An 18199-nucleotide genomic window follows, 5' to 3' on the forward strand; every position below is an offset into this window, starting at 1 on the left:
CCGCACACAAGCTTCAACTAACAGGCCTGCAACGGGTTAACCTAATTTAAAGTGTGTTGTTAATTTTATTGTGTGTGGTACATTCATAGGCGTCGATTACGGGGGGGACGGGGGGGACATGTCCCCCCCACTATTTGAAATACGAATTTTGTCCCCACCAGTTTTAAAAATGTGCAAACCAATTGCGGTTGAAAAAATCCCCACATACTCAACCGAAATCGTCGAGTCTAAAATCATGCGATAGGCGCGCTCGAAGACATCATTTATTAGATAGGCCTACCTAATAAACCGTTGGAACACACAAGACCGGAACCCATAGCAACGCCGGTAAACAAACCCCGACTCCCGAGAAGCCCAATCCCTATGAGAGCTCCCCGCGCTACGGCCATCCGGAGGCACACAGAGCTTTTGGCCGTGATATTATATATACAATTATATTATATTATATACTACTATTATATATAGAGCTCCGAGAGTCGCAAACGGCAAGCAATCACTTTCTCCTCCATGCTGCAGTACACCCCGGACTGCACTGCGCTGAGTTTGACGGTTGAACGCTGATTGGCTGTTACGTTACACATGTCACTCAGTGGCCACGCTGTTGAACGCTGATTGTCTGTCATCACGCGAAATTCGTGTCAAAGTTTAAATTTGTCGCGCCACAAATCCTCGTGAACGCGCTCGCCTGTGCACGGCGAAAGTGTGGCGCGACAAATCAAAAAAAATTGCCCAATACGCGTCTATACGTTCACTTTGTATGGGATCTTGTCGTCCCGTTGCGTTTGGTGTGAACGCACTGGAGAAGTTTCAAGACAGACAGCCAAAATTGACATTTTTATTCAGAAAATAGCCGATCCTTTTGCTTCCTATAAAAAGCATGTTTGTGACACTGGATATCGATATGGATACATCATCTAGCCTGCATGTGGAGGGCCACATAAGGTAAGAAAATGGTTTACGTAAACTTTGCTGCTGGTTCTGTTTGCTCGTGAATCGTGATGACCTGGCCAAAGGTTACCCATGGTCCAGGCGATTGTGATCTGATTCTGGTTGGTGCTCCAGTTAGTATGCATTGTATATATAGATTGCAGCTAGTAGCAGCTACACACGGTGCGATTGCTATGCCAATGTGGTTATAGTTGGTTTTGTCTGATTGAGATATGTGACGAATTGGAGGCTGGTAGTCCTATCCTGACATAAATATGTTCTTGCATAACCTGTGTGATTATCCTAAACTGAAGGGGATTTTATTTGCGGACAATTTTCTTATGATGTTGTAACGAGTGAAGTCTACATTGGTCCTTCGCAAGTGTTTACTGGTGGTCAGGATTTGGCAGATGCAATTCTCCTCTGGGTGCTTGTATTTTTCTTCTTTTTTTAATGCAGCATAACATATGCTACCAGCAGCCCTTGGTCGTCTTCAAAAGGCTGATGTTCAGTACCTCGTTTAATTTCGTACCCCCTTTACAGTCTGGCATTGTTTGTCTGGTAAACTTTGTGGATGTCAAGATAGGTGTTAAATTGCCAACACTGTTCTTTGTCCTGTGTGTATTAGTATTAGGCCTACATATCCCGAGCCAATACCCTGGTGTTTCCAACGCTGTTTTGCAAAACAAGCCAAAACAATAACTGTGGTTTTCAACTTTTATTGTTCGAATAGGATCTTCATAGGGCTGGCCCGAATGCCATTTTTCAGGCTTCGAATACTCGTTGGTTTTTTCCGAGCGAATATTCGAATACTCGTTCCAGAAAAGAACACCATCAAAAACATTAATAATCCTACTCCCTCGAACCGATTTTGAAAGTATCTGCATATTTTGTTGAAGATTTAATAGCTTTTGAACGTTAATTAGTAGGCCTACGTAGGTTGAAGTTCCTTCGTTTTTCCCCGTGAAAGCCAACAGCTGTTGCTCCGTTCCAAATCAGCTGTTCTCTGCCATCTCAGCCCTTACGGGAGCTTTTCAATTCATCCTGGAACGTGCATCTTTTCAGGGAATTTGTACAATAAATCCATAACAAATACCGAATATTGATTGTCTTATGTGTCCATATTATATCCATTATATTGACCGGGTATTCCCAAGACGCTCACGCTCTGCAGCAAGCCAGTCACAGTTGATTGGCGCAGAGCTGTAAAGCGAACGTAACCAAACAACTAAGCTAAGGTTTTAAGTATTACTTTTCCTCCAGAGATCCCGCTAATGTTGTGTTATAAAGTAAAGGGAAACAAGATATCTATTCTTCCTCCACCTCTCTCGCTTCTCTGCTTGGTGTCGCTTATAGTTTGCCTCCCTCGCTCTGGTAAAGTCACGTACGTGGAAAAAAAGAAAAAACGAAGCTCCAAATACTGATTTAAGCTTCAAATACTAATTTTCCAAACCAGTATTCGAATATTCGAATAATTTCAACACCTGACGATACACTGTAGAGCATATTGTAATGCAGCGTTCAATGGATGAATAGCTTACATAAAGGTACCCAGCACTTTTCAAACCACACTCAAGCTTATGGTTATTGTCCCCACCACTTCTAAAAACAAACTGATGCCCTTGGGTACATTGAGTTTGCATTGTTGTAAATTGGAGAATCCCGTGCATCTGATTTTATTTGTTTTCTTTTCCTAAAATACATTCAACTAGTATTTCATTTTGTGAATAAATATGTGAATGAATACTTTTAAAATACAGTTGTGGTGGTCATTTATTAAAATGATCTAACAGTAACATATGAATCAAAGTTGTAGTTTCCTACAACGAGCCCAGGCCCAGTCTTATTGTATTAACCACTCTAGATTTATTATTTAACTACATGGGACAAGGGTTACATAAAATGGAGGCCCCGCTGGGATTTATTAAAATAAATTAGACAAGCAAAAGTAACATGACCCCACAACTTTAAGAGCATTTATTTAAAGTAACGTGCCAACAGTAACTAGAAGTAATTAAAGTAAAGTACAACAATGGCAGTCCTAGCAAACAGTCCATCACAACGTGAGCTAATTAACTGGTGCAAAGGAGAATCAGTAGATTTAAAGCATGCCTTCCTGTTACATGGAGTGCCTGAAGGTGTTTCAAGAGAAGACATTGAAGAAACAGCAGGGACCATCAAAGCTTGGGGAAGAGTTAGAGTTAAGGGAAAAATGTTTCACCATCAACAGCAATCGCTGATGGTGTTATGTGAGTGTCGTGAAGAGATCGACCCATCTAAAATCCCACCTGAGATAATGCCTATAAGTGGAGGAAGTAGTTGGAAACCTGTCTGCTACACAGAGCCTCAGCTTGATAACTTTGAAGTGAAGCTACTTACCTTTTTGCAGAGTGAAGGGAGAACCTTGGAGGACATCAAAGGTCTCTATGTTCCCCCACCAAAGAAAGTAACAGCAACCCTGAAGACATCATCCGTGCAGTCGGTGATGTTATGAGCAGAACAAACAAACAACCTGACAGTCACCCATACAGACGTCTTCGGACATTCTCCGGGATCAGTCCCACTCCCACTGGAGAAGAGACCTTAGACAACTGGTTGGAGCAAGCAACACTCTTAGTAGAGGAAGGTGAGTGCTCAGACAAAGAGAAACGACGTCGGATACTGGAAAGTCTCAAAGGGCCCGCCTTTGAGATCATTCAAGCTGTGCGCCTGACTCAACCTGATGCTAGCCCACGTGAGTACATAGAGGCTATAGAGAGCATTTTTGGTACAGTAGAGTCCTCAGAAGAACTATATCTGTCGTTCAGAGCCCTCCACCAACAGCCTGGTGAGCGTCTGTCTGAGTTCCTAAGAAGAGTAGAGAGATCTCTTGTCAAAGTAGTACAAGGAGGTGGCTTACCTGTTAGCGTTGCCAACAGCACTCGTTTAGAGCAGCTTCTTAGAGGGTCCACCTCTGAACTCATGTTGTTACAGTTGAAAATTAGGGAGCGGAGTAGTAATCCCCCTACATTCTTGAACCTGTTAAGAGAAGTGATGGAAGAGGAAGGTCGCCAGTCAGCCAGACAAAGCCAAGTGTCACACCTGCGTCCTCAGCGTGTACGCACCGTCCAAGCTGAAAAGGAGAAAGAACCTGAATCAGTCTCTAGGAGTGAACTGCAAGCTCGGATTCAAGAATTGAGAGCGCAGTTAGAGCAGAGAAGCAACCCACAACCTCAGCCACCATCTGATGAGTCCTTTAACGGTCTTACAGAGAAACAAAAACAGAGAAATGAGTCACAGAGTGAACTGCAATCACTAAAGAAACAAGTGAAAGCACTAGAAAGTAAAATGAGTGTAATGACAGTGAAATACACATCAGAACAAACACCCCAGCCACACCGATACAAAGCAGCTACGGGTTACAAGCCCGCTCATTCCAGAGTCTCCTCTCCCAGACAAAGCCAAGTGTCACACCTGCGTCCTCAGCGTGTACGCACCGTCCAAGCTGAAAAGGAGAAAGAACCTGAATCAGTCTCTAGGAGTGAACTGCAAGCTCGGATTCAAGAATTGAGAGCGCAGTTAGAGCAGAGAAGCAACCCACAACCTCAGCCACCATCTGATGAGTCCTTTAACGGTCTTACAGAGAAACAAAAACAGAGAAATGAGTCACAGAGTGAACTGCAATCACTAAAGAAACAAGTGAAAGCACTAGAAAGTAAAATGAGTGTAATGACAGTGAAATACACATCAGAACAAACACCCCAGCCACACCGATACAAAGCAGCTACGGGTTACAAGCCCGCTCATTCCAGAGTCTCCTCTCCCCGACAAGACAATGATGAGTTTTTCTGTTATCGGTTTGGGGAAAATGGCCACATAGCCACCAGATGTACTGCCCCTGAGAATCTTCAGAAAGTCATTAGAAAGCTCATACGCTTGGCGCGTGTTTCCCCTCTTTCCCACAAAGAGAACCCGCAGCCTGCAGCTGAAGAACACTGTGTAGCTAGAACCAATAAGGTTGAAGTCCCAGAGAACAACACTGACTTACCCGAAGGTCTTGTAGGTCCATCATTTATTCACACCATCAAAGTTAATGCTGTAGTCTGCGATGCTCTCATCGACAGTGGGTCTAATGTGACTATCATCTTTGAAAGCTGGTATAACAATCACTTACTTGATGTCCCGAAAAAACCCCTCTCTGGCCTTGGACTCTGGGGCCTTGCTGACACTGAGTATCCTTACAAAGGATATGTTGTTGTTGAGATGGAGTTTTCAGAAGAGATCACTGGTGTGACGGGACGAGTAGAAGTGCTCGCCTTGATTTGTCCTGAGCCAAGAAACCAACAACAAACCCCTGTGCTGGTTGGAACCAACACATCTCTGTTCCGCCGCCTATGGGAACTGGCGAAGACAAAAGGTGACGAGAACACTGTGTACTCAATGAGAATTCAGTCTGTTTATGCCCCTGTTAAAGCACAAGAGCAGTCAACAAAAAATGAAGTCTTGGGACAGATAAAGTGGAAAGGACCCGGTTCACTCTCGATTGCTCCAGGTGCAAAGTACTATGCAACGTGCAAAGTGGAAAGACAGAGTGCCCCGTCCAAGGATCTTGTACTGATTGATGCACCCACTGACCAGTTGCTCCCCACCGGTTTGCTGGTACAGCCTGGTGTGCTCTCAGACGCCAACATAGACAATAACAGTTTCACTGTCCTCATTCAGAATGAGTCCAAAAAGACAACTTCAATCCCAGTTGGGACCGTTGTTGCTGAGATGTATGCTGTGGACACAGTTACCCCAGTCAGGCCTTCCGACCTCACAGCTGAAACCATAGACCCAAGTCTCTTTAATTTCGGAGACTCTCCCATTCCCAAAGGGTGGAAGAGTCAGCTTCAGCAGAAGTTAGCTGAGAGGCGGAATGTTTTCTCACTGCATGAGTGGGAGGTTGGTCGTGCAAAGGGTGTTGAACACCACATACGCCTGCATGACCCCAGACCCTTCAGGGAAAGGTCAAGGAGACTAGCCCCTGCAGACATAGACGATGTGCGGCGGCAAATACAACAACTGCTGGCAGCTGGAATTATCACAGAGTCCCGTAGCCCATCCGCCTCACCGATCGTTGTAGTTCGCAAAAAGAATGGGAGTATAAGAATCTGTATCGACTACAGAACACTCAACAACCGCACCACACCAGACCAGTACACAATGCCACGCATTGACGACGCCTTGGATTCTCTATCCGGCAGCCAATGGTTCTCAGTCCTAGATCTGCGCAGTGGCTATTACCAGATAGAGATGGCTCCGGAGGACAAAGAGAAGACAGCGTTCATTTGCCCTCTTGGTTTCTATCAATTTGAGCGCATGCCACAAGGAATCACAGGAGCGCCGGCAACGTTTCAGCGCTTAATGGAAAAAGCTGTTGGTGATATGCATCTTCTGGAAGCTCTCGTGTACTTGGATGATATCATCATTTTCGGCAAGACACTTGAAGAGCATGAGCAACGTCTTTTCAAAGTACTGGATCGACTAGAGGAGGTCGGATTGAAGGTTTCTATTGATAAATGTCAATTCTGCCAGCCTGAGGTTAGGTATGTGGGTCACATCGTTTCTGCTAATGGAATAGCTACTGATCCAGACAAAGTGGAAGTAGTCAAGCATTGGAAAGAGCCCACTCACCTGAAACCTCTGAAGTCCTTCCTCGGATTTTGCAGTTACTATCGAAGGTTCATTGCAAATTACTCTGCCATTGTCCGTCCTCTTTCTGAGCTCACCAAGGGTTATGCCCCCACTTGGAAAGACCCCAATTTCAAAAAGAGTGTCGACCCAAGCAAAGTCTATTTCAAGCCATCAGAGCTTTTCGGAGAACGGTGGACTCAGGCCTGCCAGGCCGCTTTTGAGCGTATCCGTGACTGTTTGATCAATGCCCCAGTGTTAGCATTCGCTGACCCCACTAAGACGTACATCTCACATGTGGACGCCAGTATGAATGGCCTAGGCGCTGTCCTGAACCAGGAATATCCTGAGGGCCTCAGACCAGTAGCTTTCGCCAGTCGGAAGCTTAAAGACTCAGAGCACAACTATCCAGTCCATCAATTGGAATTTCTGGCATTAAAATGGGCTGTCGTGGACAAGTTTCACGATTACTTGTATGGAGCTAAGTTTACTGTAAGAACTGACAACAAGCCATTAACATATGTGTTGACCTCTGCCAAACTCAGTGCAGTCGGACATCGTTGGCTCGCTGCCCTTGCCACCTACGAGTTCACCATCCAATATCGACCTGGGAGGCAAAATATCGATGCTGACTTGTTGTCTCGACAATCAGTGGCGGTTTTAGACACGGGCCACCCGGGCGGTGGCCCGGGGCGGCACTTTTTCAAGCCACGTGGGGGGCGGAACGAACAAATAAATAAATAAATAATAATCTGGGCTGCGAAGCGGTTTTCTATTATCTATCATATCACTGTGGGGAATTGGCGCCCCCTGCAGCTGCAGGCGCTCCTGCTTGCGCCCATGCTTGCTAAGAAGGTGACATCTATGTGTGAAAACGGGGAAGGGGGAGGGAGGGCGGGGGAAAAGTTCACCTTGGAACAGACAAGTGGGGGGACGGGGGGATCCACTGTAGGCTATAGAGCAATGATATAATACAATAAGTGGGCGCAAGTCAGTCACACCTCATAATTACAGGCCTATAATTCCTCCACGTTTTTTGTTTTTCTGAATTGTGTGAAATGGCTTATACAAATATGTAATGCTGAACGATTAAGTGTCACCAAGGGCAAGGTGAATTGGTTTAGTCTAAACTTCTGTACGAGTGACAGTGTTGGGGGGATGGGAAATTTGTTGATTGTCGAGTGCAAAATAAGCACAGAGAGATGGATAGAAAAAGGCAAAAGCCATCAGGATCGCAATTTCGAAAAAGAAGAAGAGGAGAAACGATCAAAACAAAAAGGTATGCCACTATGTTCTTTCTGTATGATTATTACAGTATCCATGTCATGAATGGCTAATGTTAATTGGTGGAATAACTCTTAGGCCTACATTTGTTAGCCTGCTAATATGCTGCCTATGATATGATTATACAACAATAATTCAGTTTTAACTCAATAAACACGAGTTCTAATTTCATGATAAGATTGTGCTTTGCAACAAAACTGTTACACGTTCAGTTATTATTTATTTCCATCATTTCGGTTGACGTTGGGCCATGTAATAAGCCAACAGAATGTTCATCTTCTGAGGGCAGTTTCAAAGACGTCACGGAACATTTGCCATTCGCTCCATTTCGTGACAAAGTATAGTTTACCAGTCATAAGTCAAATCTATAGAATTATATGCAGTAATCAAGCAGCTAATTGTTCCTCCCTGAAAGATAGGTTAATATAGCGTCTTATGGCAGATATTTAGCATGTAGGCAGTTAGGGCATGTTTATTTAAATTTGTTTATTTGAATTCATGGATGTTTTGTATAGAGTTATATAGCCTCCGGTCTTTTGATGTCAATTTCAGGGGCACTTCTAAAATATTTTGGAGCATCCTCTGCCACTGGTGGTCAGGATGAGCCACCCACCTCCCCCGCTAGACATGACTCTGCTGAAGATCAGGATGAGGCGGAGCAGCCATCTATGTCGTCAGCAGTGTCCCCTCAAATATCTGACATTGAGGATGAAGACCTCTTTGCCTCTAGGCCTACTTCTCCCCAGCATGAGCCTTCAGGTTGGTTTTTGCATATCTCTCTCTTTGTGTGTGTGTGTGTGTGTGTGTGTGTGTGTGTGTGTGTGTGTGTGTGTGTGTGTGTGTGTGTGTGTGTGTGTGTGTGTGTGTGTGTGTGTGTTTATTTGTGGAGGGGTTGCGTCCAGGCTAGAAGACAACTGGACAATGCTCGGGGACATTTAATTTAAAAATAAATATGTGTTATGTTCCACTGGCTTGTGCTTTGACTAATGTGCCAATATGCTGTCTGATAGAAACACCTGGAGCTGAACCCCCACTGAGCCCCACTGAAGATGAGCCTCTGTCTACTGACCCTGCTAGCTGGCCCTCACCTCTGACTGACAGGATTCGGACTGAGCTGGTTCGAAGAGGACCAAGTAGGTTGCCACCTAACTTTGTTTTTCGGAAGAATGAGAGTGTTGGGAGAAGTTGCCACCACCAATATTTTACGAAAACATTATTTAGTGGTGAAAAGATGGCAAGAAGTTGGCTGGTGTATTCAATGAAGAACAACAGCCTCTTTTGCTTCTGCTGCAAACTGTTTTCAAAGAGGCTCACTAATTTGACAATGTCAGGAATGTCAAATTGGAAACATGCAAGCGCAAACCTCATAGCACATGAGGGTAGTCCAGAACACCTCAATTCCATGAAAGCATGGAAGGAACTGTCAGTGAGGTTAAGAAGTGGGGAAACCATCGACAAGCAGGAGATGGCACTTGTGGAGGCTGAGAGGATGAGATGGAGAGCAGTGCTGACCCGTCTCATTGCTATTGTGCAGTCACTGGCAGTTCGTAATTTGGCTCTCAGGGGACACACAGAAACACTCTTCACACCATCAAATGGGAATTTCCTCCAAGAGGTTGAATTGATGGCCAGGTTTGATCCCATAATGAAAGATCACCTTAACCGTGTCACAAGAGGAGCAAGTCACAACAGCTACCTTGGCCAGCATGTGCAAAATGAGCTCATTGGTTTATTGAGCAGCAAAATAACATCTACTATGGTTGATGACATCAAGCACGCCAAGTTTTTTTCAATTATTCTGGACTGCACACCGGACATTAGCCACACAGAACAGTTATTATAACAGTGATAATTAGAGTGGTGTCACTGATGGAGAAGCCCCATATCAAGGAGCATTTTATGGGATTTTTGGAGGCAGAGGAGTCCACAGGCCATCACTTGTCATCCATGATCCTGAAGAGACTTGAGGAGTTGGGAATTCCTTTTGAAGACTGCAGAGGACAGTCATACGACAATGGAGCCAACATGAGGGGCAAAAATAAGGGAGTTCAAGCCAGGCTCTTAGAAAAGAATCCCAGAGCTCTGTTTGTGCCATGTGGGGCGCATACATTGAATTTAGTTGTGTGTGATGCTGCAAAGGGATCTGTTGATGCCATGAGCTACTTTGGTGTCTTGCAAAAGCTCTACACACTATTTTCAGCCTCCACCCAAAGATGGTCCATATTGAAGAAATATGTGAGCATCACCTTAAAGATTTGGGCAGAAACAAGGTGGGAGAGCAAGATCAAGAGCGTCGAGCCCATGAGGTATCAGGGAGCTGCCGTGAGAGAGGCTTTGATCGAGGTGAGAGACCACACCAAAGACTCTGCTATAAAGGCGGAGGCCCAGTCTTTGTCTGAGGAGGTGGGGTCGTACCGCTTTAGCATCTGCACGGTTGTTTGGTATGACATGCTATCTGCAATACAGCATGTCAGCAAACTCATGCAGTCTCCTGGTATGGATGTGGACATAGTTGTGGGTCTTTTGAAGAAGACTGAAAGAGGTCTCCAGAGCTACAGGGCAAGTGGCTTTGTGACTGCACAGATGGCGGCAAAAGACCTCTGTGAAGTTATGAATGTGGAGGCTGTTTTGAAACAGAAAAGGCTCAGGTCTACAAAGCGCCACTTTTCATTTGAATCGCATGATGAGCCTATCAGTGATGCACTTAGGAAGTTGGAGGTTGAATTCTTCAATGTTGTTTTTCAGCCATGTCAGCCATCAAGGAGAGGTTTTCCACATTGGAAAATGTGGGAAACAAATTTGGATTTCTGACGAACTTCCCAAGTCTTCCAGGTGAGGAGCTGGCAGAGCAATGCGAGGCACTAGGCACCACACTGCACTTTGAAGGGCACTCTGATCTGGACATTAGAGAGCTTGTTCAAGAAATTAAGAACTTCCCTGAACTTCCATCAAAATCAATGAGCCTCCTTGAGCTTATCACTTTGATATATGATAAGAATCTAACGGAGATCTACCCCAACTTTTGGACTGCCCTCAGGATTGCGCTTACTCTGCCAGTCACAGTGGTTCAAGCAGAGAGGAGCTTTTCAAAGCTAAAGTTGATTAAGACCTACCTTAGGTCAACCATGTCTCAGGAACGGCTGACTGGCCTTGCTGTCATCAGTATTAATCACTCAATAGGGGAGCAAATTTCATACGATGACATTATTGAGGATTTTGCATCAAGGAAGGCCAGAAAGGTTAAGTTTTAGTTTCTTAGTGTTTCTTAGTTTGTGTTTTCTGTTCTTAGTGCAATAGTGTAATAATTAGATTTTCTTAAGTGTGTTTTTACATGTGTGTTTATTTATTCTATTTTGTATTTGTATATTATCCTTAATATTTTATATTATTGTATCTCTGCTCTTTTTTGTATAGTATTCTTAATGTTCTCTGCTCTTCTTCATTTTTTTCTATATCTGATATATATTTTTTCCACTTGTATGTTGTAACTTATACTGTGTTGTGCATAATTGTGCACATTGATTCCCTATTTAAAGTTCTATAAAAGGTTTTTTGCAATTGTGCACAGTTTGTCTTTCATTTATTTAGAAAAAAAAACCTCAGACTCGGAGGGGTCTCGCCCGGGGTGTAATTCCATGTAGAACCGCCACTGTCTACAATACTCTCCAGGGGAGGCTAAAGAGTGGACTAGTGTCCCACCTGCTGGCATCAAAGCCCTCTGCAAGCGAGCCTGCATCAGTGGAGAGGCTGATGTGCCCGACAGATTGGTGGACCAGTTGGGAGCTCCTGCTGCAGCTGTACCAGAAGCTTATGTGTTCCCAGTGAACCTTAGCATGAATGTGCTGGATCAGCTAAGTCCGAAAGATATCCAGGCATCACAAGACATGGACCCAACAATTGGGCCATTAAAGAAGGCACTGGAAAAGAATAAAGGGCTGACATGCTCAAAAAATGATTCACCTGAGACTGTGTTGCTCTTACGCGAAAGCCGAAAGTTGGAATTAAAGGATGGATTACTCTACAGAGTAAAAGAAAAAACATGCGGAAAACAGATCAAACAACTTGTCTTACCAGCCAGATACCGCCCAATGGTGTTAAGGTCTCTACATGATGAGTGCGGACACATGGGAATGGAACGCACTACCGAACTGATCAAAGACAGATTTTATTGGCCGCGAATGACAGCTGAGGTCGAGCAGTACATTCGAACCTGTGGTAGATGTATCTCCAGGAAGACACTCCCTCAGCATGCCTCGCCTTTGAATCAAATAACAAGTAATGGCCCTTTAGATTTAGTCTGTATTGACTTTTTGCAGATAGAGCCTGACTCTAGAGGTGTTGCTAATGTGTTAGTAGTGACAGACCATTATACACATTACGCACAAGCATTTGCTACAAAAGATCAAAAGGCTATCACCGTTGCAAGAGTATTATGGGAGAAGTATTTTGTGCACTATGGCCTACCTGCACGGATACACTCGGATCAAGGACGAGATTTTGAAAGTCGCCTGATCAAAGAACTCCCCCTATCACCCACAAGGGGACGCACAACCAGAAAGGTTCAATAGCACACTTTTAGCAATGCTTGGTACCTTGGACACTGTAAAGAAACAAAGTTGGAGTCAACATATCACCCACCTGGTACATGCATACAATTGCACCAAGAATGATTCCACAGGATACTCCCCTTATCATCTCATGTTTGGAAGGGAGGCAAGGTTACCCATTGACATCTGTTTTGGGATCTCGCCAAATGGTGAAAGTGAAACCTCCTACCAACAGTAAGTCGCCAGGATGAGGAAAGAGTTACAAAAAGCCTACCAACTGGCATTTGACGCTGCTACAAAGAGTCATCTGAAAAACAAAGCTCGCTATGACCAGCGTGTGAGAGATTCACCTTTGGAGAAAGGTGACAGAATTCTCATTCAGAATTTGGGTCTAAAAGGCAAGCATAAACTTCAAGATCGATGGAAATCAACACCATATGTTGTTGTGGAGAAGTTGCCTAATCTGCCTGTTTACAAGGTCAAACCAGAGCATGGTACAGGTGTGGTAAAAACTCTTCATCGAGACCACCTGTTGCCCATCGGGTACATGGTTAGGTTGTCTAACCAATCAGATGATACAAACTCTGCTCGGAGACCTGTAACAAGAGCTCAACTTACCCGGAAACATCTATCAATCAAGTCTGAAGAAAGTGACACAGAGTCCTCAGGCTCAGAGTTTGAAACTGTCCACAATCCTCCAGATTTTGGGGGTCAGGAAACAATTAAACATGATAAATCAACCTGTGGAGGATGAACAGAGTCGGAGTTCTGAAGAAAGTGAAAACTCTGAAGAGGATGACGAATTTGAAGAGGAAAACTGTGAAGCTGCAGAAAATCAACAACTTACAGAAACAGAGTATGAGGAACCGCCTGAAGGTGCTGCACCTCCTCTGTCACACTCTTATGTCCAAGAGACATATACTGAATCTGCGGAAGATTTGCAAGATTCAGAAGAGGGAGCAAGCTCACCTCTGTTAAACAGAGCCAGACGTGATAAAGCGCTAGAAGTGAAAGTGAAAGGTCTTCTACAATCCGGAAATCCCTGAGAAAACCAAAGCCATCTATGAGATTCACTTATGAGAAACCTGGTCATCCATCTTGTGAACCAGTTACCATCATGCACCATGGCATGGTCATCCAACTCAAGTTAAACCCTCCAAACCAAGACAACGAATCAAGGAAAAAGTCCAAAACATCCAAAAGGTACATGGAGGAGGAGAACAAAAAACACCCTTCCAAGTTGAAGAGAGACAAAAGGTGTGATGAGGACATCTACACGTTCAGAAGAGGGAGGGTGTAGCTCTGTACAAAAATCTTCCAAGTTAAAGAGAGACAAAAGGTGTGATGAGGACATCTACACGTTCAGAAGAGGGAGGGTGTAGCCCTGTACAAAAACCATAAGTTACAGAGCATAAAAAATAATTAACAGTATAATAAAATGCTGTGTTAAATGTTCATAAATAAATAGAGTTCATAATAATAAAATGTGTGCGGGTTAAAAGCATAAATATAATATGTTTAATAAAACTATTTACAGTTAAAAGATAAATTAATATAAAGGTCTTTAAGTTTATCAAGTCTAAAATATTTGTGAATTCAGGATATAAAAGAGGAAGAAGCCGTGTTTATGTTTAACTTAACCTGTTACCTGTCACACACGTAAATCATTTAATTTCTGTTTTTGTCTTTGGTTGTATTAAAACTTCACAGGCCAATCCGAATAAAGTCTCACCGTGTAAAGGGCGGGGCTAGTGCAGCAGGTTAGTGTGGGGAGTAGTGAGCACATGTAAGCCGTTTCTCAATTCGCGTACTTGTGCGTGCTCGTGTGCTCGTGGACTCGTGAAACGTCATCAGTCGTTGCCCGAGCACTGTTCCAATTCGAAGCACGCATCAAGCGAGTACTGTCGTAAAACCCGGAAGTGTTCTGGATGAGTGCTCGATATCGCCGTTTCACCGAGCATGCATCGGAGGTGGCTCGTGTGTGCTTGCTCCCGCTATAAATCCCAGGATGCATTTCGCACTCGCAGCAGTACGAGCATAGAGTACGAGGGCGGACAATATGGAGAAGACGCACAAGTTACAACTGTAGCTTAAGTTACTCTTAACTTATATATATATTTATATAATATATAATATATAGGCCTAATATTATAATAATAATATATAAATATATATATGTAAGGTCGTGTGTGTGTATAGCTTATACACATGACAGGACACTCATATCTTTTCAATTGTTATTCATTCAGAATATTTACATACTATTTGAAAATGAAAGAGGCTGGGATTTTGTTTTATATCATTTGTTTATATTGTTCAGTAGTATGCCTAAATGAGGCCGTAGCACAGTTAACGGACGAGCAGAGGTGGTGACGTCATCGAGTCCGCTGCTGTTCCAATTGCAGGTACGTACTCGCGTGCTCGCAAGTATGTGCTTGAAGTACAGACTTGCCAAGTACGTGCTAGCAAGTCATCGAGTCCGTAGTACGCGTGCTACGAATTGAGAAAGGCCGTTTCTCAATTCCTAGCATGCGTACTACGGACTCGATGACTTGCAAGCACTTACTTGGCAAGTCTGTACTTCAAGCACATACTTGCGAGCACGCGAGTACGTACCTGCGATGTAAATATTCTGAATGAATAAAAATTGAAAAGATATGCGTGTTCTGTCATGTGTATAAGCTATACACACACGACTTTATATATATATATATTTATATATTATCTTATATTATTATTATTATTATTATTATATTATATAAATATATATATAAGTTAAGAGTAACTTAAGCTACAGTTGTGCGTCTTCTCCATATTGTCTGCCATCGTATTGCTGCGAGTGCGAAATGCAACCTGGGATTTATAGCGATTGCAAGCACACACGAGCCACCTCCGATGCATGCTTGGTGAAACGGCGAGATCCGAGCACGCATCAAGAACACTTCCGGGTTTTACGACAATACTCGCTTGATGCGTGCTTCGAATTGGAACAGTGCTCGGGCAACGACTGATGACGTTTCACGAGTCCACGAGCACACGAGCACGCACAAGTACGCGAATTGAGAAACGGCCAAAGAAACCTGACCTGACCTGAGAGCTAAGAGGAGGCATCGTAGTGTGGGAAGCAGTTAAGTGTTATCGTGAGGTCGACTACTCGTGGTTTTGATTTAAACTTCTTTGTGACCTGCAAAAGGTGAATACGATGTGTATGCCTCCATTTCGCTATATCTAACTGTTATAGTAACTAAGAGTACTGGATGTGTAACGCGGTTAGCGACGTGCTAGTTAGCGGTAGCATTCTGTGCTAATGTGCCCGCATATCGTAGTTTTGTATTGTGACTTAAGTTAACGCAAAGCTAATGCTAGTTCGATATGAAATAGTGTTTGATATTGTGGCTCATTGGATAATATGCTTAAAGGAGCTGGACGTTGGAGAGAGAGGGGTTTCCAGCAGATTGCCCTGCTGTTTCTGTGTTTTCTTCTTTGTGACTTCGCCACCGCCATTGCCCGCGTGTGTGTTTGGATTGCCACCGCCATTGCCATTATCTTCGTGAGAATATCATCCCCCAATCCCTTTCTGCCCCTATTAATTACACCCTGGATTTCGTGAGCACTGACTTACACATGCACGTGCTTTTATTTTGAGCTCAACGCTGAGTGAAGCGGCCAGTACAGTTTTTAGGCCCCCCCGCACACAAGCTTCAACTAACGGGCCTGCAACGGGTTAACCTCATTTAAAGTGTGTTGTTAATTTTATTGTGTGTGGTACATTGAGTTTGCATTGTTGTAAATTGGAGAATCCCGTGCATCTGATTTTATTTGTTTTCTTTTCCTAAAATACATTCAACTAGTATTTCATTTTGTGAATAAATATGTGAATGAATACTTTTAAAATACAGTTGTGGTGGTCATTTATTAAAATTATCTAACAGTAACATATGAATCAAGGTTGTAGTTTCCTACAACGAGCCCAGGCCCAGTCTTATTGTATTAACCACTCTAGATTTATTATTTAACTACATGGGACAAGGGTTACACAGGGAACATAGGACAGTTTTAAAAAAAAAAAAGGGTCCTATGTTCCCCAGTCTCATACAAAGAGGGGAACATAGGACCCGGGGAACATAGACACGCTCCCCCTGCATCAGGCATTCTGACCAAAACGCATGCACTCCCCCCCACAATTATTCCAGAATTCAAGCAAAGCAAGAATGACCAAAAGTCACTTTGTGTCAACAAGAGACTGACTCCACGACTATCAATTGCAAGTTAAAGCATCCGACCACTTTAAGTGCAAAAAACACAAAAGACCTGCCACAGCACCAGCAAATCTTAAGCAATAAATATCGCGTGTTACCTTTATTTATGTGGCAGTGGTCTGCAGATGCATCCCGTGGTGTAGCCTACCACATCCATTTAGTTTAACAGGTTATCGTTCTGATACTGTCCATGGTACTAGAAACCTGCCCTGGTGCTTTTTACCTATGTATTCAGGCTAAAATCACTTGATCGTCTGATGCCTCATTATCCCAGCCAAAGAGTATTGGTATTATTAAAGCTCCCATGACATGAAAATCTCACTTTATGAGGTTTTCTAACATAAATATGAGTTCCCCTAGCCTGCCTATGGTCCCCCAGTGGCTAAAACTTGCGTTTGGTGTAAAACGAGCACTAGCTGTTTTGCTCGCCTTTGAAAAAACAGAGGCTCAAGTGCGCTGATTTGGAATGTCTGTGTTTAGGATGTCATCAGCATCTAAGCTCCTCCCCTTACTCTGCCTGGCCCGCCCAGAGACGTTGGTCCGCCAATGAGACTCGACCGTGCGAGCGCCATATGTGTGTGTGTGAATACACACACTGTAACGCAAGTGTTTCTTGTCGGTTCTTTGACGTGTCTTGTATTTCCACAACGAGACTGTTGTGGGGGTTATCTGAGCCATGGTTGAGAAGGAATTGGGGGAAAGGAACTTTGGCTTTGACTCAATGAAGTACATGAACTGCGACATGCCGCCGTTTGCCGCGAGGCACCATCGCCCGGCAGCGGGCAGCCGGCAGCAGGCAGCGCGCGGTTCAGTCGACTTCAGGTTGATGTGAAAGTGGAAGAAGCAGAGACGTCGCAGAACCCGACAAAGTCGTTTGTGATTCATAATATCGTCTGGAGGCGCACACAGCTTTTGGCCGTGATAATATGTATTATATGATACAGATATCTATGTATTATATGATAGTATGATAGTGTGTTAATCTTGTTCCTTTTTTATGTTGCCTTATCATCTCCAAGTGGTCATGTAAAATGTGATCATAACGGGCCAGCAACTCCAATGTGCCAAGAAAATTCCCATTATGGACATCATCTAAAGCAACAGTATTGCCTCTGAAAGCAAGGTTTCTTGATGCCAAATGAAGGGTCACATCCAAACGCCTCTCCAGAAGCAGTCTATTCTTTTCTATTTCACTTTGCATCTGTTCCTGAAAGTGACTATCAACTCCAGTGGTTGTCAAAAGTGAGTGCTGGAGGTTTTTCCATTTCAAATAGCACTGTTTATGGGCCATGCCTGTATTGCGTTCTGGTATTTTTTGTACATGTTGCGCCATTTTGTGTACTTTAATCCATCCTTACTGTTCAGGGTACTTTTGGATGACTTTGACAGCACATGAGAGAACAGTAGGCATGGGATGCAATAAAAAGCCTTGGCAGTCTCACGGTGTATAAGCCAATCTCTTTTGATTTTCTCACGGCCATTAGCTGACTTTGGAAATTGAAGATACATGGGAAATGGTTTCCCCTCCAT

General features: G+C 43.7%; 2 protein-coding genes across 3 annotated transcripts; both read left to right on the forward strand.

Moving 5' to 3' along the window:
* The first annotated feature begins 95 nt into the window (after positions 1–95).
* On the forward strand, positions 96–7368 carry LOC130391037 (uncharacterized). Its single transcript, XM_056601222.1, has one exon. The coding sequence runs from the start codon at positions 3418–3420 to the stop codon at positions 7321–7323; it is 3906 nt and encodes a 1301-aa protein (XP_056457197.1). The 5' UTR covers positions 96–3417; the 3' UTR covers positions 7324–7368.
* Positions 7369–7531: 163 nt separating this feature from the next.
* On the forward strand, positions 7532–14546 carry LOC130391058 (zinc finger MYM-type protein 5-like). 2 transcript variants are annotated; one of them, XM_056601245.1, is made up of 2 exons: positions 7532–8622; positions 8874–14546. In XM_056601245.1, the coding sequence occupies exons 1-2, from the start codon at positions 8403–8405 to the stop codon at positions 9704–9706; spliced, it is 1053 nt and encodes a 350-aa protein (XP_056457220.1). In that variant the 5' UTR covers positions 7532–8402; the 3' UTR covers positions 9707–14546. Both variants share the same exon structure in this region, with proteins under 2 accessions (XP_056457220.1, XP_056457221.1).
* Positions 14547–18199: the final 3653 nt, after the last annotated feature.

This window comes from Gadus chalcogrammus, chromosome 10 (genome assembly GCF_026213295.1).
Source record: "Gadus chalcogrammus isolate NIFS_2021 chromosome 10, NIFS_Gcha_1.0, whole genome shotgun sequence".
Classification (NCBI taxonomy): Eukaryota; Metazoa; Chordata; class Actinopteri; order Gadiformes; family Gadidae; genus Gadus; species Gadus chalcogrammus.